The sequence below is a fragment of the Cucurbita pepo genome, unplaced genomic scaffold, assembly GCF_002806865.2.
Source record: "Cucurbita pepo subsp. pepo cultivar mu-cu-16 unplaced genomic scaffold, ASM280686v2 Cp4.1_scaffold000481, whole genome shotgun sequence".
Taxonomy (NCBI): Eukaryota; Viridiplantae; Streptophyta; class Magnoliopsida; order Cucurbitales; family Cucurbitaceae; genus Cucurbita; species Cucurbita pepo.
Genome location: NW_019646711.1, coordinates 373 through 25,388, shown reverse-complemented (window position 1 = coordinate 25,388; position 25,016 = coordinate 373). Strand labels below are relative to the sequence as shown.

The 25,016-nt window shown below is 39.1% G+C and overlaps 4 protein-coding genes and 21 non-coding genes across 26 annotated transcripts; 1 reads left to right on the top strand and 24 right to left on the bottom strand.

The window, feature by feature from the left end:
• Positions 1–7: 7 nt before the first annotated feature.
• On the bottom strand, positions 8–2,806 carry LOC111785399 (G-type lectin S-receptor-like serine/threonine-protein kinase LECRK3; the record flags this gene model as incomplete). The annotated part of the gene is made up of 1 exon (XM_023665807.1): positions 8–2,806. A coding segment is annotated over one exon (2,397 nt), but the record flags the coding sequence as incomplete, so codon positions are not given.
• Positions 2,807–3,916: 1,110 nt separating this feature from the next.
• LOC111785400 (GDSL esterase/lipase At1g54790-like) lies at positions 3,917–7,657 on the bottom strand. 2 transcript variants are annotated; one of them, XM_023665809.1, is made up of 5 exons: positions 7,286–7,653; positions 6,530–6,733; positions 6,282–6,451; positions 4,454–4,724; positions 3,917–4,372 (listed from the first exon to the last, which is right to left on the bottom strand). In XM_023665809.1, the coding sequence occupies exons 1-5, from the start codon at positions 7,545–7,547 to the stop codon at positions 4,104–4,106; spliced, it is 1,176 nt and encodes a 391-aa protein (XP_023521577.1). In that variant the 5' UTR covers positions 7,548–7,653; the 3' UTR covers positions 3,917–4,103. The 2 variants fall into 2 exon arrangements, with proteins under 2 accessions (XP_023521577.1, XP_023521576.1); XM_023665808.1 differs by having other exon boundaries at positions 3,917–4,724; positions 7,286–7,657.
• Positions 7,658–9,072: 1,415 nt separating this feature from the next.
• Positions 9,073–12,514, bottom strand: LOC111785402 (UPF0603 protein At1g54780, chloroplastic-like). Its single transcript, XM_023665810.1, has 3 exons — positions 11,936–12,514; positions 10,515–10,707; positions 9,073–9,451 (listed from the first exon to the last, which is right to left on the bottom strand). Exons 1-3 carry the CDS (start codon positions 12,371–12,373, stop codon positions 9,204–9,206), a joined length of 879 nt encoding a protein of 292 aa, XP_023521578.1. The 5' UTR covers positions 12,374–12,514; the 3' UTR covers positions 9,073–9,203.
• A 3,784-nt stretch (positions 12,515–16,298) lies between these two features.
• Positions 16,299–17,237, top strand: LOC111785403. The gene has a single exon (XM_023665811.1). The coding sequence runs from the start codon at positions 16,355–16,357 to the stop codon at positions 17,138–17,140; it is 786 nt and encodes a 261-aa protein (XP_023521579.1). The 5' UTR covers positions 16,299–16,354; the 3' UTR covers positions 17,141–17,237.
• A 1,322-nt stretch (positions 17,238–18,559) lies between these two features.
• Positions 18,560–18,641, bottom strand: TRNAS-CGA. The gene has a single exon. It is a non-coding gene; the product is annotated as a tRNA-Ser (tRNA).
• Positions 18,642–18,736: 95 nt separating this feature from the next.
• On the bottom strand, positions 18,737–18,818 carry TRNAS-UGA. The gene has a single exon. It is a non-coding gene; the product is annotated as a tRNA-Ser (tRNA).
• A 48-nt stretch (positions 18,819–18,866) lies between these two features.
• Positions 18,867–18,948, bottom strand: TRNAS-UGA. The gene has a single exon. It is a non-coding gene; the product is annotated as a tRNA-Ser (tRNA).
• Positions 18,949–19,043: 95 nt separating this feature from the next.
• On the bottom strand, positions 19,044–19,125 carry TRNAS-UGA. The gene has a single exon. It is a non-coding gene; the product is annotated as a tRNA-Ser (tRNA).
• Positions 19,126–19,220: 95 nt separating this feature from the next.
• Positions 19,221–19,302, bottom strand: TRNAS-UGA. The gene has a single exon. It is a non-coding gene; the product is annotated as a tRNA-Ser (tRNA).
• A 95-nt stretch (positions 19,303–19,397) lies between these two features.
• TRNAS-UGA lies at positions 19,398–19,479 on the bottom strand. The gene has a single exon. It is a non-coding gene; the product is annotated as a tRNA-Ser (tRNA).
• Positions 19,480–19,574: 95 nt separating this feature from the next.
• Positions 19,575–19,656, bottom strand: TRNAS-UGA. Its single transcript has one exon. It is a non-coding gene; the product is annotated as a tRNA-Ser (tRNA).
• Positions 19,657–19,751: 95 nt separating this feature from the next.
• Positions 19,752–19,833, bottom strand: TRNAS-UGA. The gene has a single exon. It is a non-coding gene; the product is annotated as a tRNA-Ser (tRNA).
• Positions 19,834–19,928: 95 nt separating this feature from the next.
• On the bottom strand, positions 19,929–20,010 carry TRNAS-CGA. Its single transcript has one exon. It is a non-coding gene; the product is annotated as a tRNA-Ser (tRNA).
• A 95-nt stretch (positions 20,011–20,105) lies between these two features.
• On the bottom strand, positions 20,106–20,187 carry TRNAS-UGA. Its single transcript has one exon. It is a non-coding gene; the product is annotated as a tRNA-Ser (tRNA).
• A 250-nt stretch (positions 20,188–20,437) lies between these two features.
• On the bottom strand, positions 20,438–20,516 carry TRNAS-UGA. The gene has a single exon. It is a non-coding gene; the product is annotated as a tRNA-Ser (tRNA).
• Positions 20,517–20,632: 116 nt separating this feature from the next.
• Positions 20,633–20,711, bottom strand: TRNAS-UGA. The gene has a single exon. It is a non-coding gene; the product is annotated as a tRNA-Ser (tRNA).
• Positions 20,712–20,806: 95 nt separating this feature from the next.
• On the bottom strand, positions 20,807–20,888 carry TRNAS-UGA. The gene has a single exon. It is a non-coding gene; the product is annotated as a tRNA-Ser (tRNA).
• Positions 20,889–20,983: 95 nt separating this feature from the next.
• Positions 20,984–21,065, bottom strand: TRNAS-CGA. Its single transcript has one exon. It is a non-coding gene; the product is annotated as a tRNA-Ser (tRNA).
• Positions 21,066–23,066: 2,001 nt separating this feature from the next.
• TRNAS-UGA lies at positions 23,067–23,148 on the bottom strand. The gene has a single exon. It is a non-coding gene; the product is annotated as a tRNA-Ser (tRNA).
• Positions 23,149–23,243: 95 nt separating this feature from the next.
• On the bottom strand, positions 23,244–23,325 carry TRNAS-UGA. Its single transcript has one exon. It is a non-coding gene; the product is annotated as a tRNA-Ser (tRNA).
• Positions 23,326–23,420: 95 nt separating this feature from the next.
• On the bottom strand, positions 23,421–23,502 carry TRNAS-UGA. The gene has a single exon. It is a non-coding gene; the product is annotated as a tRNA-Ser (tRNA).
• Positions 23,503–23,597: 95 nt separating this feature from the next.
• On the bottom strand, positions 23,598–23,679 carry TRNAS-UGA. The gene has a single exon. It is a non-coding gene; the product is annotated as a tRNA-Ser (tRNA).
• A 95-nt stretch (positions 23,680–23,774) lies between these two features.
• On the bottom strand, positions 23,775–23,856 carry TRNAS-UGA. The gene has a single exon. It is a non-coding gene; the product is annotated as a tRNA-Ser (tRNA).
• A 95-nt stretch (positions 23,857–23,951) lies between these two features.
• On the bottom strand, positions 23,952–24,033 carry TRNAS-UGA. Its single transcript has one exon. It is a non-coding gene; the product is annotated as a tRNA-Ser (tRNA).
• A 95-nt stretch (positions 24,034–24,128) lies between these two features.
• Positions 24,129–24,210, bottom strand: TRNAS-UGA. The gene has a single exon. It is a non-coding gene; the product is annotated as a tRNA-Ser (tRNA).
• Positions 24,211–25,016: the final 806 nt, after the last annotated feature.

Here is a 25,016-nt window from a genome sequence, read left to right as displayed (position 1 = left end):
CTTCTCAACCACTTTGAAAGACTTGGAATAGCTGAAAAGTAGAGGCACTTGGAAATTAGTAGTTTGGTTGAATGGGACTTGGAATTTCTGGTCAATGATGCATGCCTTTACCCTTAGATTAAGTTATAAATTTTCGTAAACTTGTCGATATTTTTATATGTTCATGCATTCAACATCGATCTGGATGTCAATCATTGATCACGTTTTGTACGGCTTAACCTACTTTGACTCGGTTTCTAACTATGATACAGAATAATGACCTAACAATTCCAACAAAAATACAGCAACTAGGTTAGATTAAAACGTATACTCTCGAGCAAAGTGTCAGAAGTACAACAAGCAACGGAAAATAAACAAAATCACTGAAATGACACTCTAGAGATAGCTCGAGAATGGATCTCGATGGTTACTAAATTGTGGTGATGAATGAAGATGGATGAGGAGGAGCTGGAACTTCAACAACACCTTCAAGCATCTGTAGGACTTTCTTCATGGATGGCCTAAAAGATGGCTCCTCTTGAATGCACCAAATGGCAACGGTAACCAATTTCTCCACCATTTTCATATCCTTCTTAGCTTCCTCATCTTTTCTTACTAACCTTTCAACTTTCCTTGATATCAAGCAATCATAGGCCCAATCAGCCAACACCATTTCATCCTCAGCCTCCGCTTTCATTTCAAAGCTTCTTCTACAACAAACGATCTCCAACAGCACAATTCCAAAGCTATAAACATCTACCTTCACGGTAATCGGGAGGTTCCTGAACCATTCTGGAGCCACATACCCTTTCGTTCCTCTAATGGCGGTCACGGTTCGAGTCTGGTCTTTCTTCAAGAGTTTGGCTAAACCAAAGTCTGCAATTCTTGCAGAAAAAGTGTCATCAATAAGGATGTTTTGAGGCTTAATATCACAGTGAATAATCTGAGTTTTGCACTCTTCATGTAAATAATTAAGCCCTCTAGCAGTTCCTATAGCCAGATGAATTCTCTTGTTCCAGTTTGAAGGCGGTCCGTAAAGAAAATCTGCTAGAGACCCATTAGCCATGAACTCATAAACTAGCAGTCTGTGTAGCTGTTCATTACAGAAACCGAGCAATCGAACCAAATTCTTGTGGTTCGTTCGAGCTATAGCACTGACCTCAGCTTTGAATTCTTGGTCTGCTTCTTTCACTGTATTATCCAATAGCTTAACAGCTACCAAGCCGTTGTCCATGGAGTCAACAATCCCTTTATAAACAGTAGCAAAAGCACCACTTCCCAGCTTCTCCTTGAACCCATTTGTGGCCTTGTTTAGCTCTTCATAGCTAAAACTTCTCAGGTTCATTCCAAGAACTGGTAGCTTTCCGGAAATAACCAAGGATCGATATCCGTTCTTACTCTTTCGACAAACAATCAGAAAACTAACCAGCAAGAACATGAAAATCAGACAACCTGAGCCACCAATAAGAGCTAATCCAATAACCACAAATGTTTTGTCCTTGTATTTCATGACAAGATCAGTAGCTATCAAACTAGAGTTATCCTTCCTATATTTGATCAAAGATTTACCGTTGTAATCACGGTTAACTCTTCCAAATGAAAGAGGAAACTTCTTCATCCAACAATTCCCTGATTCAGAAACCACAGCAGCACAAAAACAATCATTCAAACAAGCTGTTCTACACCAATCCTCATCTTCCCCTGAGTATCCCATATAATCAATTTTAGGCCAATCTGTGTTATCAATGACAGAGAAATCGAATTTATTAGCTTCAAGATCAGAATCCTCGCATGTTTGAGGAACAAAATTTGGACTGCAGCCTTTCATTTCATCTTTTGGATCAACCCTTCGATACCCTTGTGGGCATTTGCAAGATGGTCTATGATTTTCGTCAGTTTCACAATAGCTATTATACCCACATACTCCACTTCCTAACCCACCAACTATTCTATCACAGATATTTGAAGGAATGAAATCTGAGAGACTAATCCAAGACTTACCCTCAGGAGAAGCGTTCTCGCTCTTTGGATACACATATTGCCTGAAAACGCCATCGTAATCCAGAATGGCTCGATGGTAGAAACCTTCATTTGAATAAGAACTGGAGGAGATTAAATTGCTTATAATAGTTCCATTTTTTGCAGAGATATAAACAGAGCCAGATAGATTAAAAACAAGCTGGAACCCAGAATTTACAGTGTCACTTGCCCAATAAGCCGTCCCAAGAGCACCCAAAGGGGCAATTCTTGTGTTAAGCACGAGATTCCCATCAGATTGCATAGAAAATTGAAATCTCCCCTCTAAGAAATTTGTGGCTGATTGACTCGCAATGAGCGATTTCTGGTTCATAATCTGCGATGGTAAAATGGTATCAGTGGGTTCGTCAAAGGATTGCCACAAAATTTGGGAATCACTGGAAGCGAGGACGAAGTTTCCGGTATCGAGCATGGCAGCATAAGAAACTAGTGTTCGATTATCACTTGGTGCATTTGCGCTCCATACTTGGTTGCCTGTTCTTGAGTTCTTGAGCAGGAGCTGACCAGGAGAGGTGAGTTGGACAGTGGATCCGCCGGGCACCAGTTCGTTTCGATTGGCCGACCAGACCACAGTTCTTTCTGGGATTTTGTTGAACCAAATGGCTAAGAGAAAGCCGTCGCTTCCAAACTGTAAGAAGCCGAAAGCGAAGTCGCCGGAGGGAGAGGACCAGTAATCGCCATTGTTGGTTCTGGTGCGTGGATTTGCAGTGAGAGATGAACCCAGAGTTATGTTTTTGTGGCGCTGAGAAATGGACAAGGATGGCAGAAGAAGAAGAAGAAGAAGAAGAACAGGGAAAGAAGAAGAAGAAGAAGAAGAAGAAGAAGAAGAAGAAGCCATTGAATGTGAAGCAATATGGGAAGATGAGTCCATATATAAGAAGGGAAGTGCCGAGTCTTTGACTCAGTCTGAATATTTGTTTCTTTTAATTTGACTTTGACGTATGGCTTACTATAAATGTTTTTTAAGATTAATAAAAATATCTCGGTCTCAAAAATACCCTTAAATTTTTTAAAATGTCAAGAATACCCTTGCGATCCTTTTAACTTTAAAAAGTTTTATTAATACCCTTCAATTTTTTTTTTTAACAAATTTAGAAATACTTTTTATGGTTAATACTGTGTTTAAAAAATATAGAAAATTTTAAAGGTAACATTAACATTTTATACCTTTATAAAAAAAATTATTTTTGTCGGCATTTATAGACGAAAATTGTCTATCGACCTTTTATAAATTATTAATGTTACTTTAAAAAGTATGAGTATTTTTTATGATAAATATATATATTTTTATTATTAAGTTGAAGGGTGTTAATAAATTTTTTTTAAATTTAAGCGAATTTTTAAAATAGAATACTAACCCTTTTTCATTTGAAAAAGAGTTTTTTATTTTTTATTTTTTTTAAGTTTAAGAGTATTATTGAAACTGTTAATAAAGTAATTTTAGACAAGAATACAACAAATATATATATATATATATATATTTTAGTTTAAGAGTATTATTGAAACCGTTAATAAAGTAATTTTAGACAAGAATACAATAAATATTTTTATTAATTTATAATTATCCTGAATTGGATTAAGTAGAAAGTAATCGACTCGTGTTGCATGATAGACTCAAGAAATGAAGAACCAAGATGGATTAGGTTGTAGTTAATCTCTAACCATGGTTCTCGTCTTAGCCACTTCCGCCCTACGTAATGCTATCTTTGAATTTATAATGACTCAAACCCATCACTAGTAGATTTTGTCTTCTTTAGGCTTTTCTTTCTTAACTTCTCCTCAAGGTTTTAAAATACATGTACTAAAAAGAGGTTTTTACACTCTTATAAGGAAAGTTTCGTTCCCATCTCCAACTGAGGTGGGACTTCACATAGTTTGTATGAAATATTATTATGCTCGGTTAATTCATTATCGTCGTGCTTTATTATGAAAAATCTTCATGGTATCACATCTGTGTCTGTTTCGGCCTTATCATTTAAAGCGCTTAATATCATATCATAGTTCTAAATTCCACATGAATGCTTCCATTTAGACATATATAAATGAGTTATCAGTTGTGGGATGTATGCATGTGTAAGTAAGGCCAACTAGAACTTGAGTTTGAGAAGGAATGGCATTTTTTCTGAGAAGGGTGGATCAGAATATTTTCCAGTGAGTATTTGTGATGAAACATACTGATTTGCAGCTTCTGTATAATGAATTCCGTCCCAATTGATGTACTCCGAGCTATCGTCGCATCCTTTCGCCGTCACCAGCGTCCCGTTCAACATCTTTGTGTGTCCGCACACGATTCGACTGTCGTAATTGAGCGGTGGACCTCCATAGCCACAACAAGCCATAATAGGTTGCTCAAAACCTGCCATGTCAAAATGCAGCAAGGCATCAGATTTTACAGGATTGACAGAAAATGAAGCTAAAGTACAGCAAGACGGCCAACCGAGTCGTGAATAATTGGCGATGAGATTCGATTTTATCGAGTAGATATCGACGTATGTGACGTTGCCATCTGAATATTGGCCCTGCAGTTTTTTACAGAGAGCATGAAGCTGTAAATTGAAGAGTTTGGCGGCTTGGTTGTGTGAACTGACGCATCCAAATTCATCAAGCTTTGATGGGTCTGTTCCAAATTTAGCAACGTTCTGAGCCAAGCATCCTAAAGGACCTGTGTTGTGAATCCAAAAATTTCTCGCCCCTTCGTCGTACAGTTTCTGAAAAATAGGCAAAAAGAATGATGAAGTAATGACCGAACGGGATTACGGAGGCGGGCGGAAAAGGGGGGAAAGCTCGACTGTTCTCACGAGACAACCACCCGACTCTAGTTCATTTGGATTGCTAAGGAAACTCGTAGATAGCCATCATTGTTTGATCTCGTTCCATCTAACCCTTATTGATAATACAACTATAAAGTCTCATCCTACAGAATATAGTAAACGAACTCGAACCATTATGTTTTCCATGTATTTTACTTGGTGATACCTGAGTTAAGTTTTGACCAACACGAGAGTATTGTATTCAGCTAGCGTCGGACTCTACTTTCATTCACTTCGACTAATCTTATAGAACAACCACAATCTACAACATTCGAGGTTGCGTTAACCTCTTAAAATGTTAGTGTCCTAAATAAGTAGCCACCTGCGACCACTAGACGTGTTTAGAAATAGTAACGGTGAGATCTCACATCACTTGTAGAGAGGAACAAAACATTCTTTATAAGGGTGTGGAAACCTCTTACTAGCAGACGCGTTTTAAAAGCCTTGAGGAAGAACTTGAAAGGGAAATCCCAAGGAGGACAATATCGGCTACCGGTAGGCTTGGGCCGTTAGAAATGGTATAAGAGCCAGACACCGGGCGATGTGTCAGCGAGGAGTCTAAGCCCCGGAGGAGGTGGACACGAGGCGGTGTGCCAGTAAGGACGCTGGGCCCCGAAAAGGGTGGTGGATTGGGGATCCCACATCAATTAGAGAAGGGAACGAGTGCCAACGAGCACGCTGGGCCTCAAAGGGGGTGGATTGTGAGATCCCACATCGATCGAAGAGGGGAGCGAAACATTCTTTACAAGGGTGTAGAAACCTCTCCCTAGCAGACACGTTTTAAAAACCTGAAGGGAAACCCGAAAGGAAAAGTCCAAAGAGAACAATATTTACTAGCGGTGGGCTTGGATCGTTTCAGTATCTAACAAAAATGATTGCCAGAGAAGCTCGGAAGGGAAAGCCCAAAGAGGACAATATCTGCTAGCAGTGGGCTTGGGCCGTTACAAATGGTATCAGAGCTAGACACCGGACGATATGCTAGCGAGGAGGCTAAGCCCCGAAGGAAGTGGATTGGGGTCCCACGTCAATTAGAGAAGGGAACGAGTGCAAGCAAATACGCTGAGCCCCGAAGGGGGTGGATTGTGAGATCCCACATCCGATTGGAGAGGGGAACGAAACATTCTTTACAAGGGTGTAGAAACCTCTCCCTAGCAAACACGTTTTAAAAACCTGAAGGAAACCCGAAAGGGAAAACCGAAAGGGAAAACCCAAAGAGAACAATATCTACTAGTGGTGGGCTTGGATCGCTTCAGTACCTAAATGCTTCTAACAAAAATTATCGTTTATAACTGAAGCCATCATCAGCCACCAACAAATCACACAAAAACTAGCTTCCAGAACACTCAAAATCAAGTTCAATACCCAAATCTAACACAAAATCAAGCAGGTAAAACCACATCTAAACAAAATCATCATCGAGCCAAGATAACTTAGAAAGAAGCCATTGAGTCTAACCTGAACTCCACTCTCAAATTCAGATAAAATTGCAGGTATAGAGGCAAGAATTTGGTCCAAAGTTTTGGAATAAAATGCACCAGCAAGATCATTCTGCCCAATATCAAACATGTAAAGCCCCTTTTGGAAGTAATCATCAGCTGGTAGGTACTTATCAAGTTTCTTACCACCTAAAGAAAGCAGCAGAAATGATCACAAAACAGTGAAAATGGTTGTTTGTTCTTGAGATCATTCACAATCTATCATACCTTTGCCTGCTCGAAGCTCAAGAACTTTAGCTTTGAAATGAAGAAACTGATTCACCTGAACCCCAAATGAAAAAGGGCAAAAAGAAGTAGCTGTTGCGGGAAGAATAGTCGAGCCTGCAGCCGCATAATTGCACCCCTTGCGAAAATTTGGTGCGCCAAGGGAATCAAGATACGCATTCAAGTAAGGCATATCCATCGCATCCACTGCAAAAACATTGCAAACCAACGAGAGAGGAAACGGTTAGATGAACACGACTCTCCACAATGGTATGATATTGTGCACTTTGAGCATAAACTCTCGTAGCTTTGCTTTGGGGTTCTCCAAAAGGCCTCGTACCAATAGAGATAGTATGATCATTCCCTAAATTAGCCGATGAGCCAACGTGGGACTTTCATCCAACACCTCCCCTTGAACAAAGTATGTCTCTCCTTAATCAAGCCTCAACTCCTTTTTCTTTTTGGAGTCTTAGTCAAGTTTTCAAGACTCACAATACTTTGTTCGACATTTGAGGATTCTATTGACATGACTAAGTTTAGGGCATGACTAGTTAGATGAACACGGCTCTCTACAATGGTATGATATTGTTCACTTTAAGCCTGCTTTGGACTTCCCCAAAAAGCCTAATAACAATGGAGATGATCCTTTCCTAAATTAGGGAAATGCGAGATTGGAGAGACGAAAACTGAAAACCCTAATCGCAGAAAAGAAAATCAATTCCAGAGAGAAAAAAGGATCCAAGAAGAACAGAAACGTACAGAGAAAATCAACGATGAGGCGGCCATCGGAGTATCTCCCAGAGGGATGTCCGAAGAAGCGGTGGCCGTAGGGGGGGTAGATGTTCTCAATGGCAGCACCGACAACGCAACCGGTGTCGGAGTTGGAGTCGCCGAAGTTGAAAACCGCGGGGCTGGAGAAAGGGTTGGATGTGGCGGCGGAAACGCAGAGGAGGAGGAGGAGGTGGGTGAGGGCCGCCATGGACGGTGGTGGAAGAGGAGTAGTAGAATTTGAGTGCGGCATTGGATTATAGGGGCGACAAACTGAAGGAGAAGAACAAGAAATGGGTTCGAAGGTAAGGTTGGTAATGGTGGGTCAGAAGTTCAGTGTGCAGTAAGCAAAAAGACAAGAGGAAGGCTTTGCTAAGATGGCGTTGCCTTTTACCTTTATTATCTTTTACTAATTAATCATTTTAAATATTTGTTATTATTTTTTTAAATAATTATTAATATATATTTTAAATTTATAAGCCAATTTTAATATATATTTTTAAAAATAAATAATTATAAAATAAAATATAAAAAAATACAATATATAATTGTATTGTAAGCTAAGGATGTACGATTCCAACTTTTATTTATCAACCCAAAATTTCGGAGTGGTGACCAGAAAAACTTAACTCGATCCAACCTAACCCTATTTTCGAGTTGGTCAAATTAACCCGACCAAAAAATATGTCAACCTACCAACCAAACCAAATTTTCCGTTTTCCAAAAATTCTACTCGACTCAAACCAAAAAAATAGTTTTTTTTTAATTGTTAACAAATAATATTTAAAGTAGTGTTACAACCTAAATATATATTTTAAAATTAACATTCGGGTTCGTTCGATTTAACCGGATCTACTTTTAAGAAAATTCATAAACTAATTTCATATAAAGAAAGTCGTACAAATGCTTGAAGGTGCTATCCAAGTTTCCACTCTGCTCGACCCATCTTCATTTATCACTTCAATTATGTAACATATTCGTCTTTCAATCCAACTGAGTTTAGAACTTTTGACATTCGGAAAGGTATATATATTTGTGAGATCCCACGTCGGTTGGAGAGGGGAACGAAACATTTCTTATAAGGGTATGAAAACCTCTCCTTAGTAGACACGTTTTAAACACCGTGAGACTAACAGCAATACGTAACGGGCCAAAGCAGACAATATCTGCTAGTGGTGGGTTTGGACTATTACAAATGGTATTAGAGCCAAACACCGGTCAATGTGTTAGCGAGGACGCTAGCCCCCAAAGGAGGTGGATTGTGAGATCCCACATCAATTGGAGAGGGGAATGAAACATTTCTTACAAGGGTGTGAAAACCTCTCCCTAGTAGACACGTTTTAAAAATCGTGAAACTAACAGTGATACGTAACGGGCCAAAGCAGACAATATCTACTAATGGTGGGTTTGGAATGTTACAAATGGTATCAAAGCAAGACACCGGGCAACGTTGACCCCTAAAGGGAGTAGATTGTGAGATCCCACATCGATTGGAGAGAGGAACAAAACATTGCTTATAAGAGTGTGGAAACCTCTCCCTAAAAGACGCATCTTAAAATCGTGAAACTGACGGCGATACGTAACGAGCCAAAATGGACAATATCTACCAACAGTGGGTTTGGGCTGTTACAATATCTTAACGATACAAGTGACAAGAACAGGAATGGAAAAAGCTTCTCTGTCTTTGCTCGTGAATATCTCGAACCTCCAATATACTAATTGTTAAAAACAAAATGAACAAAAAGGAAAGGGTAGGCCTAGAAGATGAAGAACAAGAAGAACAAAAAAACTCAACTATATTTCATAACAGGTTTCTTGCAAATCATCTTGTAGCGATCATACAGCATCAAATTTATACACTTGAATGTGAAGGAAATAGATGGGAAGATCTGGCTCTTACATGTTTCTTTCACTTCTTGGATACATAAGCATAATACTGAGCCATAGGAACAACAAAGGCTATCACTAACAAACCTCCAACAACAAGAGAAAACTGACCTCTTTTCTCCTCTGTTTCTTCCCTTGATTTGAAGTTAGATTCTCGCTTATTTTCCTTAAATGAAGGACCTCCAGGATCTGGCAAGCCATCAATGGCAGCAACTAGCCGTTTCGCACTGCTATATATGGCTTCATTGTATTTTTCATCAGTAGCTAATACTGCAGTTACATAACAAACCTTACTCACCCTGCAATTTCAAAAATGAAGTAGCAACTACAAGCATTATTCACTTCTTTGAATAGTGTTTGAGTGTAATATCTCAAGTCCACCGCTAATAGTTATTGTCCGCTTTGGCTCGTTATGTATTGTCAGCCTCACAGTTTTAAAACACGTCTTCTAAGGAGAGGTTTCCATACCTTAAAAAGAATATGTCGTTCTCCCCCTTCAGGGCCCAGCAAACACGTTTTAAAACCTCGAGAGAAAAGCCCAAAAAAGACAATATCTGCTAGCGGTGGGTTTTGACTGTTACAAATGGTATCAAAGCTCGACACCGGACAATATGCTGGCGAGGACATTGAACCACCAAGGGGGTGGATTGTGAGGTCCCACGTTGATTGGAGAGGGGAATGAAGGTGTGGAAACCTCTTCCTAGCAGATGTGTTTTAAAACCTTGAGGGGAAGCCCAGAAAGGAAAGCACAAAGAGGACAATATCTGCTAGCGGTGGACTTGGACGGTTACATTTAGTATCAGAGCTTAGAGCAAAAGCAACCAAGAACAATATTAAGATGAAGAGGAAATTAGCGATGAAATTTTAAGTTTGTGTCTAATAAGTATCTGAACTTTGGGGTTTATGGCTATTTGGTTTCTAGGCTTCAAACAATGTCTACTAAATACTTGAACTTTTCATTTCGTGTTTAACAAGTTTTTGACATATTCGACGTTTTTAGAACTCACATGCCTACTAGAAACAACACTAGTTGGGGTATTGACACGTGCTAAGATACATACAAGTTTGTTTGGGGTTTTCTTTTCCTTTGAAGTCGAGAAACTCATATGCAAGGTCAACTCACATAAACGCAGAGACACGACTATGAGTATAGTTAAGTCGAGAAACTCATATGCAAGGTCAACTCACATAAACGTAGAGACACGACTACGAGTATAGTTAAGGCATCTACTAGTTGCAATGTGTTACAATTTAAGCAAGAAATGGTAGAAATTGTTAGCTTGGAGAGTGAAGAGTGAAATAAGTGGAAGAAGTGGTGGTTAGCTTAGTTTACCTGGGAGGTTCTCTGTTACCGTGGCATCAAGAATGTTTTCTCCAACAGCTTGGATAAAAGCAGGGCCACCAGTAATGGCTCCTTCCTTTTGACTGGTGACAAGCACAACTATGCCTTTATTGTTGCCGTCTTCCACAGTGGGATACCATCGCTCCAAAACTTGATCAGCGTACTCAAATGCATCAGCTTTGCTCTACCATTAGAATAAAGTTTCGAGACCTTTTAGACACAAACTTAAGAGATCAGAGCATAAACTTATAATTTAACCTATGTTTCTTGTGCTCATGGCCCACCTTACTACTCCTTGAGGAAGACCATTGTGAGATCCCACATTGGTTGAAGAGTAGAACAAATCATTCTTTATAAGGGTGTGGAAACCTCTCCCTAGAAGACTCGTTTTAAAAACCTTGAAGGGAAGCCCGAATGGAAATACCCCAAAAGGACAATATCTGCTAGCGGTGGACTTGGGCTGTTACAAATGGTATCAGAGCCAGACACCAGGCAATGTGCCAGCAAGGAGGCTGAACCCTGAAAGGGAGGTGGACATCAGGTGGTGTGCCAACGAGGACGCTGGGCCCCAAAGGGGGGTGGATTGGGGATCCCACGTCGATTGGAGAGGTGAACGAGTGCCAGCAAGGATGGTGGACTCCGAAGGGGGTGGATTGTGAGATCTCACATTAGTTAGGGAGAAGAACAAAGTATTCTTTATGAGAGTGTAGAAACCTCCCCTAGGAGACCCGTTTTAAAAACCTTAAGGGGAAGCACTCGAAAAGGGGCTGTCCCAAGAGGACAATATTTGCTAGCAATGGGCTTGGGCTTGGGCTTGTGCTGTTACAAATGGTATCAGAGCTAGACACTGGACGATGTGCCAACAAGGAGACTGAACCCCAAAGGAGGGTGGATACCAGGCGATGTGCCAGCACTGACGTTGGGCCCCGAAGGGAGGTCGATTAGGGGGTCCCACATCAATTGGAGAGGGAAACGAGGACGCTGGGCTCCAAAGGGGGTGGATTGTGAGATCTCACGTTGGTTAAGAATGAATATACAAAGCATTCTTTATAAAGGTGTAGGAACTATCTTAGCCGTGGGCTTGGACTATTAAAACCATCCTCTAGAGAGAATATTAACTTTTCACTTGAGACTTGAACCAAAACTTTAGACAAGAGAAGGTATTTCTCAATATGGTGGCCACCATTTTAAACAACCCATCACAATATGATGGCCACTTTCTAAAAATGGGTCTCAGAAAGATCATCAAATTGTCATAAACATACACCAGATCATTACCATTTTCTTCCCATGATAAATAAAAGTTCAAAATATTCTATAACTATATATCTACATTAAACATTCAACCCATAGATTCTCCGAACAACACAAATTTAGTTTCGCTCTCAAGAATTCAAAGGCAGAGAACTCACAGTGAGCTTTCTAACAGTGACGAAATCGATGTGAAAATTCTTCCTCAACTCCAAATCCGTCAACAGCCTCTTCAAATCCGACTTCGTGACCCTACTGAGAACTCCAGCATCGTCCACCAGATGCGACTCCTTCGGCGGCCCATCATTGAGCACATCAAACTCAGACGCTACGGCAATCCCACCGGCCAACAACGGGGAGAAGTTGAGCGCCAAAGAAATCGACAGCGCCGCGAGGCCATGTTGGAGATGGGAGAGCCAAATTGAAGGAACTGGGAGAGAAGATTTGAGAGATTTGGGAGAAAGGGAAATAGGTTTACAGAAACATTGAAATTTTGATCTGGATTGGGAGGAAATGGGGAAGAGATTCTTGGAAGTGGAAGGTTTAGGGTTAGGGTTGAAGAGAGGAGAGAGAGAGTGAGGAGAGAGAATGGTTTCCATAGGAATTGAAGAGATTCAGACGAAAAATGGAGACGAAGATCTGTGAGTTCCATAAGAAATCGAGTGGTAGGGACGAATACTGTTACAGAAGGATAAGAGTTCATGGGAGCCATGGAAAAGTAGAGGACGTTTTTGGCGCTCAACGGCATCCTGTCAGCAACAGTTCACATTTTACATCATGATATCTGTTCTTCTAATTCTTTTTCTTTGTTTTTTAGTTTGTTGAAAAAAAAAAAATCTACGGAAAAATAAGCGATTAGGATCAAGGGTGTATATTGAACTCGAGAACCTAAAGCGACCCAAGGTTGGGTTAGATGAAATTTCAAGTTGGGTTCGGTTGGTTTTTTAGGACCTGATCTGATTTGGATTGGGTACGAGTTCTGTGTGCAAAGGACCAAGTNCACCGGCCAACAACGGGGAGAAGTTGAGCGCCAAAGAAATCGACAGCGCCGCGAGGCCATGTTGGAGATGGGAGAGCCAAATTGAAGGAACTGGGAGAGAAGATTTGAGAGATTTGGGAGAAAGGGAAATAGGTTTACAGAAACATTGAAATTTTGATCTGGATTGGGAGGAAATGGGGAAGAGATTCTTGGAAGTGGAAGGTTTAGGGTTAGGGTTGAAGAGAGGAGAGAGAGAGTGAGGAGAGAGAATGGTTTCCATAGGAATTGAAGAGATTCAGACGAAAAATGGAGACGAAGATCTGTGAGTTCCATAAGAAATCGAGTGGTAGGGACGAATACTGTTACAGAAGGATAAGAGTTCATGGGAGCCATGGAAAAGTAGAGGACGTTTTTGGCGCTCAACGGCATCCTGTCAGCAACAGTTCACATTTTACATCATGATATCTGTTCTTCTAATTCTTTTTCTTTGTTTTTTAGTTTGTTGAAAAAAAAAAAATCTACGGAAAAATAAGCGATTAGGATCAAGGGTGTATATTGAACTCGAGAACCTAAAGCGACCCAAGGTTGGGTTAGATGAAATTTCAAGTTGGGTTCGGTTGGTTTTTTAGGACCTGATCTGATTTGGATTGGGTACGAGTTCTGTGTGCAAAGGACCGAGTCAACCTGACCCAACTCGAGAACCGATTAGGATCAAGGGTGTTCATTGAACTCGAGAACCTGAAGCGACCCAAGGTTAGGTTAGATGAAATTTCAAGTTGGGTTCGGTTGGTTTTTTAGGACTCGATCTGGTTTGGATTGGTACGAGTTCTGTGTGTAAAGGACCGAGTCAACCCGACCCAACTCGAGAACCAATTAGGATCAAGGGTGTATATTGAACTCGAGAACCTGAAGTGACCCAAGGTTGGGTTAGATGAAATTTCAAGTTGGGTTCGGTTGATTTTTTAGGACCCGATCTGGTTTAGATTGAGTACGAGTTCAGTGTGCAAAGGACCGAGTCAACCCGACCCAACTCGCGTGTTCTTCTTTGGTTCTTCCTCGGCTAGTAACCCACTACTCAGCATAGTAGGCAGTGTAAAGTGTCCAACTTGATTACGTACTCATGCTCTTCCATCCTCCTCTGACGTGACGTCACAACTGATGATAGAGAGCTCACACTAGTACTGAGTACACAGTACTTGATACGAATTCCAACAACGGATCATTTGCATGTATCCGAATGAGCAATTACAAGAAGCAATGCAAAGAGATTTAAGTATCAAATCAAGAAAAAGTATAGAGTGACATTGGAAAGTGATAGGAAGACTTTACGTCTTTGGTATGTCTTTGTAGTTGAACCAGTATGTAAGACTATTTATGTCATTTCTTATTTTCTTCTATTGGTATTTAATAGCTTTTATTTATAGTCGGTAGCGGGTAGGGAGCTATATTAGGTTTAGATTAACTTTTTGACCTATTTGAAAGCATGTAATATTAAGTTTGAAATCACAGTGGAATACAAAAACGGTGTGTTTGAAACCCTTTGTGTGTTATGTTTCTTTCCAATCTTGCTTTATGTTTAATGTTAAAACCGATTCATTGGATTAGTCTTGATCAAGCTAATTCTGTAGTGAGTCATCTTGGAATCTAAGAGTGATCATCATAGATTCCAAATTAGTTATTCAATTCGTTAAGTTAGCTTCCTTTGTGAAAGTTTGTAAGGATACTGAAAAGACCTCTAGCTGCTTTGCAAAAATACAGCATTGTTGACGCTAATCAGTATTTGTACTCTTCCGGCTCCTTGTACGACGTACTTCTTCGTTCTTCTTCCTTCCTTCGCACATCATCGCATTGCACATTGAGTACACAATCGTAAAACACAATTGCCTCGCCTCACGACTCGGTAGTCGATTTTGCATCTTCTTCGTTCTTCCTTCCTTTGACTTCCACAATGCTCCTCCTTGCAGGCTTGCAACGCCTAGGCATAGTCGCACTCCTTATAGGTTCACAGAAGCACAATCGCACTCGATGACTCACTGACTCGGCCGGTACCTCGTATCTTCATTTTTTGAGCAAGAAGTAGTGTGACAGATAAGAGATTCAAAACTACTTTCGATATCGATATTTCAATTTTCATCCGGCTCGAAAAACGATATTTCAATCTCAACTTGTCATTGATCGAGATTTCAATCTCAGAAATATATAATAATATATGTATATGGGTGTATATATATAGCAAGTAAGGACAAGTTCAATCATTTTTTCTCTCTCCCTCACTCCAAGGCTCTTCGATTATCAACATGTGTAACAATCCAAACCTACCGCTAGCAGAAATTGTCTGCTTTAGCCTGTTACGTATCATCGTTAGTCTCACGATTTTAAAACGTGTCTACTAATTAAAGAGAGATTTCCACGCCCTTATAAGAGATGCTTCGTTCCCCTCTCCAACCGATGTGAGATTTCACAATCCACTATTAGTGGAGGCCTGCGTTCTCGCTAGCACGCCGCCCAGTGTCTAGCTCTAATACCATTTGTAACAATTCAAGTCCACTGCTAATAAATATTGTCTGGTTTAGCCCGTTACATATCGCTGTCAGCCTAATGATTTTAAAATATGTTTACAGCGAGAGATTTCCACACCCTTATGTTTCGTTCCCTCTCCAACTAATGTGGGATCTCACAATCCACTGCCACTAGAGGCCAACATTCTCGCTGGCACACCATCCCGTGTCTGGCTCTAATAACATTTGTAACAATCCAACCGCTAGCATATATTGTCTGCTTTAGCCTATTACGTATTGTCGTTAGTCTCACAATTTAAAACGTGTCTACTAATTAAAGAGAGATTTCCACACCGAGATGTTCCATTCCCCTCTCCAACCAATGTGGGATCTCAGAATCCACTGTCACTAGAGGCCTACGTTCTCGCTAGCACACCGCTCAGTGTCTAACTCTAATACCATTTGTAATAACCCAAGCCCACCGCTAACAAATATTGTCCGTTTTAGCCCATTACATATCGCTGTCAGCCTCATGATTTTAAAACATGTCTTCTAGCGATAGATTTCCACACCCTTATAAGAAGAGATGTTTCGTTTCCTCTCCAACCGATGTGGGATCCCACAATCTTCCGCCATTAGGGGCTAACATTCTAGCTAGCATTTGTAACAACCCAAGCCTACCGCCAACAGATATTGTCCGCTTTAGCCCGTTACATCTACTATCGATCCAGGATCTTACAGCCACTCATCTCATTTCAATTCTACTGAACCCATCCAAATTTTCTATTTTTAAAAGTCGGAACCCAATCCAAACCAAAAAGATCTAACTCAACCCAACGTTTATGATTCGATTTAAGTAGTCCGAGTGGATCGAGCTCAAGAACGGATATAATTATTAATTAAAAAAAAAAAGAAAAAAAAAAAAAAAGTTAATATCCCAAGTCTTTTGGCTTTGGGCATCTCTCGTGGGACCCGGCACCCTTTCCTCACCCCGTTGGCACTCTGTTCACCATATCCCATAACGCCCTCACCATTATTAATACCTTCTTCGCCTCACCTCCTTCATTATTTCCCCAATCCAAACACAAAAACACACCCAAATTATGATCAATTTGTACAGAAAAAGCCTCTACTCTTTCATGTCCTTCGCCGACACCTTCTCTCCCAAATCCGCCCCCTCCGCCGCCGTGGCCGACGCCGACGCCGCCGCCGAACACCCCCTTCTCGGCTTGGGTTTGATTTCCGACAACAATCTCACCCAATTCAAATCCCCCAATATTCTCGAATCCTCCTCTGTTTTGAAGCCTCTCTGTTCCTCGCCGGCGACCCCACGACAGGATCCCGGCGGAGTTGGTTTCCTCGACGCCGTTGGCGGTGGCGTTGATGGGTTGATGTCGTGTACCGAGAGCCTTGGATTTGAAAGCTCCGATGAACGATTGGTTAATGATGAGATGATGGGTGTGGAAAATGGGGGAGATAGTGGTGGTGGGTGTACGGTTCGGGTGCGGCGGAGGAGGGTGGTGGTGAGGAGGTTTCCGCCGCCGTTGACGTCGTTGAATCAACATGGTCATCCGAATTTTTATCTCCGGTCGGTTAGGAAGGATGGGAGGTTGGAGCTGACTGAGGTGAAGATCGAACGGACGGAGATTCTTCGCGCGTGTCGCGAAGATGGACGGTTGAGATTGCATCTTATTAAGGATGAGGACGAGGAAGAGGAGGATAGGATTGAAGAGGAAGAGGTAGAAGAAGATGGGTTTGTGAAAGAAGGGCAGGTGGAATTCCGGCGGTGTGTTGAGGTGGTGAACCACCAGCGCCGCCGTGAGCACCACCGTGGCCACCACCACCGGAATTTGGATGTGTGGAGGCAGCACTGCGTGACAACGAGTTAAGATTTTTATTTATTTTTTATTTTTTATTTTATTAAAATTCAGTCGGTAGAATTTAATGAAGCGGTGGGTGTGCATAAAATTGAGATAATTATTATTATTATTATTATTATTATTTGAATTTATGGGGAGTGTCAATTTATTTATTTATTTAAAAAAAAAGCAATTTTTGAAATGGAATATTCTGGAATGCAATTTCCAAGGAAAAAAATCCACTTGCATTTAAGTTATTTTATGTTATTTATTATTATTATTATTATTTATTTAAAAAAATAAAACTTTAATATATATATATATATATATTCTTAGTTTTATAATAATAACCTATCATGAATGAAGAGTAGAAAGAAGTGTTTTTGAGAAGGCTTTGTACCACTGATCGAGGTGATAAACGAGAAACGATCGAGAGATTTCTCGTGAAGTTTTAGAGCGATCAGACTTGTGAAGTTTTAGAGCGATCAGACACTAAACAATACACTTGATTTGAGACGAGTGGCTTCGTCTAGAAGAAAGAAGAGCGGTAGAGAGATGTGGAAGCTAGCCTCTCGTAACGTATGAGGAGAATGTGTGGAGAGATATAAGACCTAGAGATATAAGACCTAGAACTTTAGAACGTCGTGGAGAGATATAAGACCTAGAACTTTAGAACGTCGTGGAGAGATATAAGACCTAGAACTTTAGAACGTCGTGGAGAGATATAAGACCTAGAACTTTAGAACGTCGTGGAGAGATATAAGACCTAGAACTTTAGAACGTCGTGGAGAGATATAAGACCTAGAACTTTAGAACGTCGTGGAGAGATATAAGACCTAGAACTTTAGAACGTCGTGGAGAGATATAAGACCTAGAACTTTAGAACGTCGTGGAGAGATATAAGACCTAGAACTTTAGAACGTCGTGGAGAGATATAAGACCTAGAACTTAAGAACGTCGTGGAGAGATATAAGACCTAGAACTTTAGAACGTCGGTTGGTAGTTACGCAGGTGATATATTAATTAACTAGGTGATATATTAATTAACTAGGTGATATATTAATTAACTACTAACCAAAAATTAGGGTAAAATCATTTAGAGTTCGATTTGGTTCATTGTCCATTTTAGATAAAAGTTACTCGAATTGAAGTAGTGTATCTCCTTAACCACTCGGACATATCACGACAGCAGGGTTCGAACTTACGCAAGTGAAACCCAACAGATTTCAAGTCTATCTCCTTAACCACTCGGACATATCGACAACGATATTTGGTCAATTTGAGATAAAAGTTAACCCAACAGATTTCAAGTCTGTCTCCTAACCACTCGGACATATCAACAATGATATTTGGTCAATTTGAGATAAAAGTTACTCGAGTTGAAAATTAACGACTCAATTCTGCTTTGAGAAAGTAAATGAGATAGTTTCTAATAAAAGTAAATTAAAACGTGGACAGCAGGATTCGAACCTGCGCGGGTGAAACCCAACAGATTTCGAGTCTGTCTCTTTAACCACTCGGACATATCGACAATGATATTTGGTCAATTTCAGATAAAAGTTACTCGAGTTAAAAATAACGACTCAATTGTGCTTTGAGATAGTTTCTAATAAAAGTAAATTAAAACATCGACAGCAGGGTTCGAACCTGCACGGGTGAAACCCAACAGATCTCAAATCTGTCTCCTTAACAATTCGGACATATCGACAATAATATTTGGTCAATTTTAGATAAAAGTTACTCGAGTTAAAAACAACGTCAACAGCAGGGTTCGAACCTGCGCGGGTGAAACCCAACAGATTTCAAGTCTGTCTCCTTAACCACTCGGACATATCGACAATGATATTTGGTCAATTTTAGATAAAAGTTACTCGAGTTAAAAACAACGACTCAATTGTGCTTTGAGATAGTTTCTAATAAAAGTAAATTAAAACGCCGACAGCAGGGTTCGAACCTGCGCGGGTGAAACCCAACAGATTTCAAGTCTGTCTCCTTAACCACTCGGACATATCGACAATGATATTTGGTCAATTTTAGATAAAAGTTACTCGAGTTAAAAACAACGACTCAATTGTGCTTTGAGATAGTTTCTAATAAAAGTAAATTAAAACGCCGACAGCAGGGTTCGAACCTGCGCGGGTGAAACCCAACAGATTTCAAGTCTGTCTCCTTAACCACTCGGACATATCGACAATGATATTTGGTCAATTTTAGATAAAAGTTACTCGAGTTAAAAACAACGACTCAATTGTGCTTTGAGATAGTTTCTAATAAAAGTAAATTAAAACGCCGACAGCAGGGTTCGAACCTGCGCGGGTGAAACCCAACAGATTTCAAGTCTGTCTCCTTAACCACTCGGACATATCGACAATGATATTTGGTCAATTTTAGATAAAAGTTACTCGAGTTAAAAACAACGACTCAATTGTGCTTTGAGATAGTTTCTAATAAAAGTAAATTAAAACGTCGACAGCAGGGTTCGAACCTGCGCGGGTGAAACCCAACAGATTTCAAGTCTGTCTCCTTAACCACTCGGACATATCGACAATGATATTTGGTCAATTTTAGATAAAAGTTACTCGAGTTAAAAACAACGACTCAATTGTGCTTTGAGATAGTTTCTAATAAAAGTAAATTAAAACGTCGACAGCAGGGTTCGAACCTGCGCGGGTGAAACCCAACAGATTTCAAGTCTGTCTCCTTAACCACTCGGACATATCGACAATGATATTTGGTCAATTTTAGATAAAAGTTACTCGAGTTAAAAACAACGACTCAATTGTGCTTTGAGATAGTTTCTAATAAAAGTAAATTAAAACGTCGACAGCAGGGTTCGAACCTACGCGGGTAAAACCCAACAGATTTCGAGTCTATCTCCTTAACCACTTGGACATATCGACAATGATCTTTGGTCAATTTTAGATAAAAGTTACTCGAGTTAAAAACGACGACTCAATTGTGCTTTGAGATAGTTTCTAATAAAAGTAAATTAAAACGCCGACAGCAGGGTTCGAACCTGCGCGGGTGAAACCCAACAGATTTCAAGTCTGTCTCCTTAACCACTCGGACATATCGACAATGATATTTGATCAATTTTAGATAAAAGTTACTCGAGTTAAAAACGACGACTCAATTGTGCTTTAAGATAGTTTCTAATAGACGGGTTCGAACCTACGCAGGTGAAACCCAACAGATTTCGAGTCTGTCTCCTTAACCACTCGGACATATCGACAATGATATTTGGTCAATTTTAGATAAAAGTTACTCGAGTTAAAAACAACGACTCAATTGTGTTTTGAGATAGTTTCTAATAAAAGAAAATTAAAACGTCGACAACAGGGTTCGAACCTGCGCGGGTGAAACCCAGATTTCAAGTCTGTCTCCTTAACCACTTGGACATATCGACAATGATATTTGGTCAATTTTAGATAAAAGTTACTCGAGTTAAAAATTACGACTCAATTGTTCTTTGAGTNGACTCAATTGTGTTTTGAGATAGTTTCTAATAAAAGAAAATTAAAACGTCGACAACAGGGTTCGAACCTGCGCGGGTGAAACCCAGATTTCAAGTCTATCTCCTTAACCACTCGGACATATCGACAATGATATTTGGTCAATTTTAGATAAAAGTTACTCGAGTTAAAAACAATGACTCAATTGTGTTTTGATATAGTTTCTAATAAAAGTAAATTAAAACGTCGACAACAGGGCTCGAACCTGCGCGGGTGAAACCCAACAGATTTCAAGTCTGTCTCCTTAACCACTCGGACATATCGACAATGATATTTGGTCAATTTTAGATAAAAGTTACTCGAGTTAAAAACAACGACTCAATTGTGCTTTGAGATAGTTTCTAATAAAAGTAAATTAAAACGTCGACAGCAGGGTTCGAACCTGCGCGGGTGAAACCCAACAGATTTCGAGTCTGTCTCCTTAACCACTCGGACATATCGACAATGATATTTGATCAATTTTAGATAAAAGTTACTCGTGTTGAAAAATTAATAAATTAAAACGGGACAGTAGGGTTCGAACTTACGCAGGTGAAGACCGATTTCAAGTCTGTCTCATTAACCATTCAAACATATCGACAATAATATTCGGTCAATTTTAATAAAAGTTACTCGTGTTGTAAAATTTCGACTCAATTCTAGTTCAACAGCAGGGTTCAAACCTGCACTGGTGGTGAAATCTCTAACCACTCAGACATATCAACAATGACCTGTTCAAACCTGCACTGGTGGTGAGACCTAACATATTTCAAGTTTGTCAACAGGGTTCGAACCTGCACTGGTGGTGAGACCTAACATATTTCAAGTTTGTCAACAGGGTTCGAACCTACGCTTTTTTTTTTTGCTTTGATAGTTTCTAATAAATTATAATGTCAACAACAAGGTTCGAACCTACGCAAAATAATACCCAATATATTTCAAGTCTATTTCCTTAACCACCCGAACATATCAACATTGATAAAAAAAATTAATTTTTATTAAATAAATTAATTATATTTAATTAAGTAAATAAACAAATAAATAAGTCACTAGCAATAAAAAAACATCCAACAATCTCTGTAACCACTCGAACATATCGACATTTATAAAACGAGGACTTAGTTTGATCTATCAAAGTAAGCAAGCATCACACGAGTAATACTCAACAGATTTTAAATTTGTCTCCTTAACTAGTCTACTCGATCAATCTCACCATTTGCACATTCGTCCAAAAAAGAATCGAGATTGTCGTAACGACAAACAATCGGTTACTAATTAGTCAACGATCACGATCTAATTAATTTCTGTAAAAAAAATTATTCAACTTCTCTTAATCTATCGACGAAGATTAAATTCATTACCTCACTGGCTTTAAGTCATTGCGCACACATTTATATAAATAAACCGAAACTTCCCAAATTACCCCCAATCGACTCGTACCGAATATATATATATATATATATATATATATAAAAGTAATAATCATAGTAAGTTGTTAGGTACTTATAACATTCCAAAAAAGAGTATCAAAATTGACTTAAATTAATTATATTATTTTTATTGGAACCTTAAAATTGGCAACAAAATCAGCCCCCTTTTTTTTTTATTCACCATTCATTTTCATTTTAAATTACCTTCTAAATATATTGCTTTTTTTTTTTTTACGAATTTCTCCTTTTTCGAGAACGAACAAGTCGGTAATTACTGTAGCTCAGCTGTAATTAACATCTGCTTCTTTTCTCTTGTGGTTTGAAGTTTAAATTTGTGTACTCGTCACGAGTCGTTTCGATTATTATTTTAATTATCCCTTGGTTTAATGACGTGTTGTAGCTGAGAATAGAATAAAATAAAAAAAATTATTTGATTTAATTTTAAAATTAATTCTATATCAAATAATTTTTTTAAAAAAAATATCATTAATTATTTATATATAAATATAAATATGTGTATTTAGTAAAAAAAAATTATTAATTGAAATAATTTTATACATTTTTGTATTTATTGAATTTAAAACCAAAATGTGAGATCCACGTCTCGGTTGAGTAGAACGAAATATTTTTTTGTAAGGATGTAGAAACCTTTCTCTAATAGACGTGTTTTAAAAATCTTGAGGGAAAGGTGAAAGAGGACAATATATGCTAGCGGTGGGCTTGAGTTGTTACAAATGGTATTAGAGTCATACCCAGTAAGGACGCTGCCCCAAAGGAGGTGGACATCGGGCGGTGTGCTAGCAAGGACGTTGAGCCCCAAATAAGGGTGGATTGTGATATCCCACCTCGCCTTTTGAGATAGTTTCTAATAAAAGTAAATTAAAACGTCGACACCCAACAGATTTCAAGTCTATAACCTTAACCACTCGGACATATCGACAATGATATTTGGTAAATTTTAGATAAAAGTTACTCGAGTTAAAAACAACGACTCAATTGTGCTTTGAGATAGTTTCTAATAAAAGTAAATTAAAACGTCGACAGCAGGGTTCGAACCTGCGCGGGTGAAACCCAACAGATTTCAAGTCTGTCTCCTTAACCACTCGGACATATCGACAATGATATTTGGTCAATTTTAGATAAAAGTTACTCGAGTTAAAAACAACGACTCAATTGTGCTTTGAGATAGTTTCTAATAAAAGTAAATTAAAACGTCGACAGCAGGGTTCGAACCTGCGCGGGTGAAACCCAACAGATTTCAAGTCTGTCTCCTTAACCACTCGGACATATCGACAATGATATTTGGTCAATTTTAGATAAAAGTTACTCGAGTTAAAAACAACGACTCAATTGTGCTTTGAGATAGTTTCTAATAAAAGTAAATTAAAACGTCGACAGCAGGGTTCGAACCTGCGCGGGTGAAACCCAACAGATTTCAAGTCTGTCTCCTTAACCACTCGGACATATCGACAATGATATTTGGTCAATTTTAGATAAAAGTTACTCGAGTTAAAAACAACGACTCAATTGTGCTTTGAGATAGTTTCTAATAAAAGTAAATTAAAACGTCGACAGCAGGGTTCGAACCTGCGCGGGTGAAACCCAACAGATTTCAAGTCTGTCTCCTTAACCACTCGGACATATCGACAATGATATTTGGTCAATTTTAGATAAAAGTTACTCGAGTTAAAAACAACGACTCAATTGTGCTTTGAGATAGTTTCTAATAAAAGTAAATTAAAACGTCGACAGCAGGGTTCGAACCTGCGCGGGTGAAACCCAACAGATTTCAAGTCTGTCTCCTTAACCACTCGGACATATCGACAATGATATTTGGTCAATTTTAGATAAAAGTTACTCGAGTTAAAAACAACGACTCAATTGTGCTTTGAGATAGTTTCTAATAAAAGTAAATTAAAACGTCGACAGCAGGGTTCGAACCTGCGCGGGTGAAACCCAACAGATTTCAAGTCTGTCTCCTTAACCACTCGGACATATCGACAATGATATTTGGTCAATTTTAGATAAAAGTTAGTCGAGTTAAAAACAACGACTCAATTGTGCTTTGAGATAGTTTCTAATAAAAGTAAATTAAAACGTCGACAGCAGGGTTCGAACCTGCGCGGGTGAAACCCAACAGATTTCAAGTCTGTCTCCTTAACCACTCGGACATATCGACAATGATATTTGGTCAATTTTAGATAAAAGTTACTCGAGTTAAAAACAACGACTCAATTGTGCTTTGAGATAGTTTCTAATAAAAGTAAATTAAAACACCGACAGCAGGGTTTGAACCTGGCGGGTGAAACCCAACAAATTTCAAATCTGTCTCCTTAACCACTCGGACATATCGACAATGATATTTGGTCAATTTTAGATAAAAGTTAGTCGTGTTGAAAAATTAATAAATTAAAACGGGACAGTAGGGTTCGAACTTACGCAGGTGAAGACCGATTTCAAGTCTGTCTCATTAACCATTCAAACATATCGACAATAATATTCGGTCAATTTTAATAAAAGTTACTCGTGTTGTAAAATTTCGACTCAATTCTAGTTCAACAGCAGGGTTCAAACCTGCACTGGTGGTGAAATCTCTAACCACTCAGACATATCAACAATGACCTGTTCAAACCTGCACTGGTGGTGAGACCTAACATATTTCAAGTTTGTCAACAGGGTTCGAACCTGCACTGGTGGTGAGACCTAACATATTTCAAGTTTGTCAACAGGGTTCGAACCTACGCTTTTTTTTTTTGCTTTGATAGTTTCTAATAAATTATAATGTCAACAACAAGGTTCGAACCTACGCAAAATAATACCCAATATATTTCAAGTCTATTTCCTTAACCACCCGAACATATCAACATTGATAAAAAAAATTAATTTTTATTAAATAAATTAATTATATTTAATTAAGTAAATAAACAAATAAATAAGTCACTAGCAATAAAAAAACATCCAACAATCTCTGTAACCACTCGAACA

Bases quoted from the DNA above. Each gene is read 5' to 3' on its own strand.
- LOC111785400 (XM_023665808.1), bottom strand. From the start codon at position 7,547: ATGCCGCACTCAAATTCTACTACTCCTCTTCCACCACCGTCCATGGCG. The intron at 6,734-7,285 runs GTACGTTTCTGT...ATGTTTTTGCAG, and splicing joins CCTCATCGTTGATTTTCTCT to TGGATGCGATGGATATGCCT. The intron at 4,725-6,281 runs GTTAGACTCAAT...CCTATTTTTCAG, and splicing joins AATTTGAGAGTGGAGTTCAG to AAACTGTACGACGAAGGGGC.
- LOC111785402 (XM_023665810.1), bottom strand. From the start codon at position 12,373: ATGGAAACCATTCTCTCTCCTCACTCTCTCTCTCCTCTCTTCAACCCT. The intron at 10,708-11,935 runs GTGAGTTCTCTG...TTCTAATGGTAG, and splicing joins TCACTGTTAGAAAGCTCACT to AGCAAAGCTGATGCATTTGA. The intron at 9,452-10,514 runs GTAAACTAAGCT...ATGTAACTGCAG, and splicing joins GGTAACAGAGAACCTCCCAG to TATTAGCTACTGATGAAAAA.
- LOC111785403 (XM_023665811.1), top strand. From the start codon at position 16,355: ATGATCAATTTGTACAGAAAAAGCCTCTACTCTTTCATGTCCTTCGCC.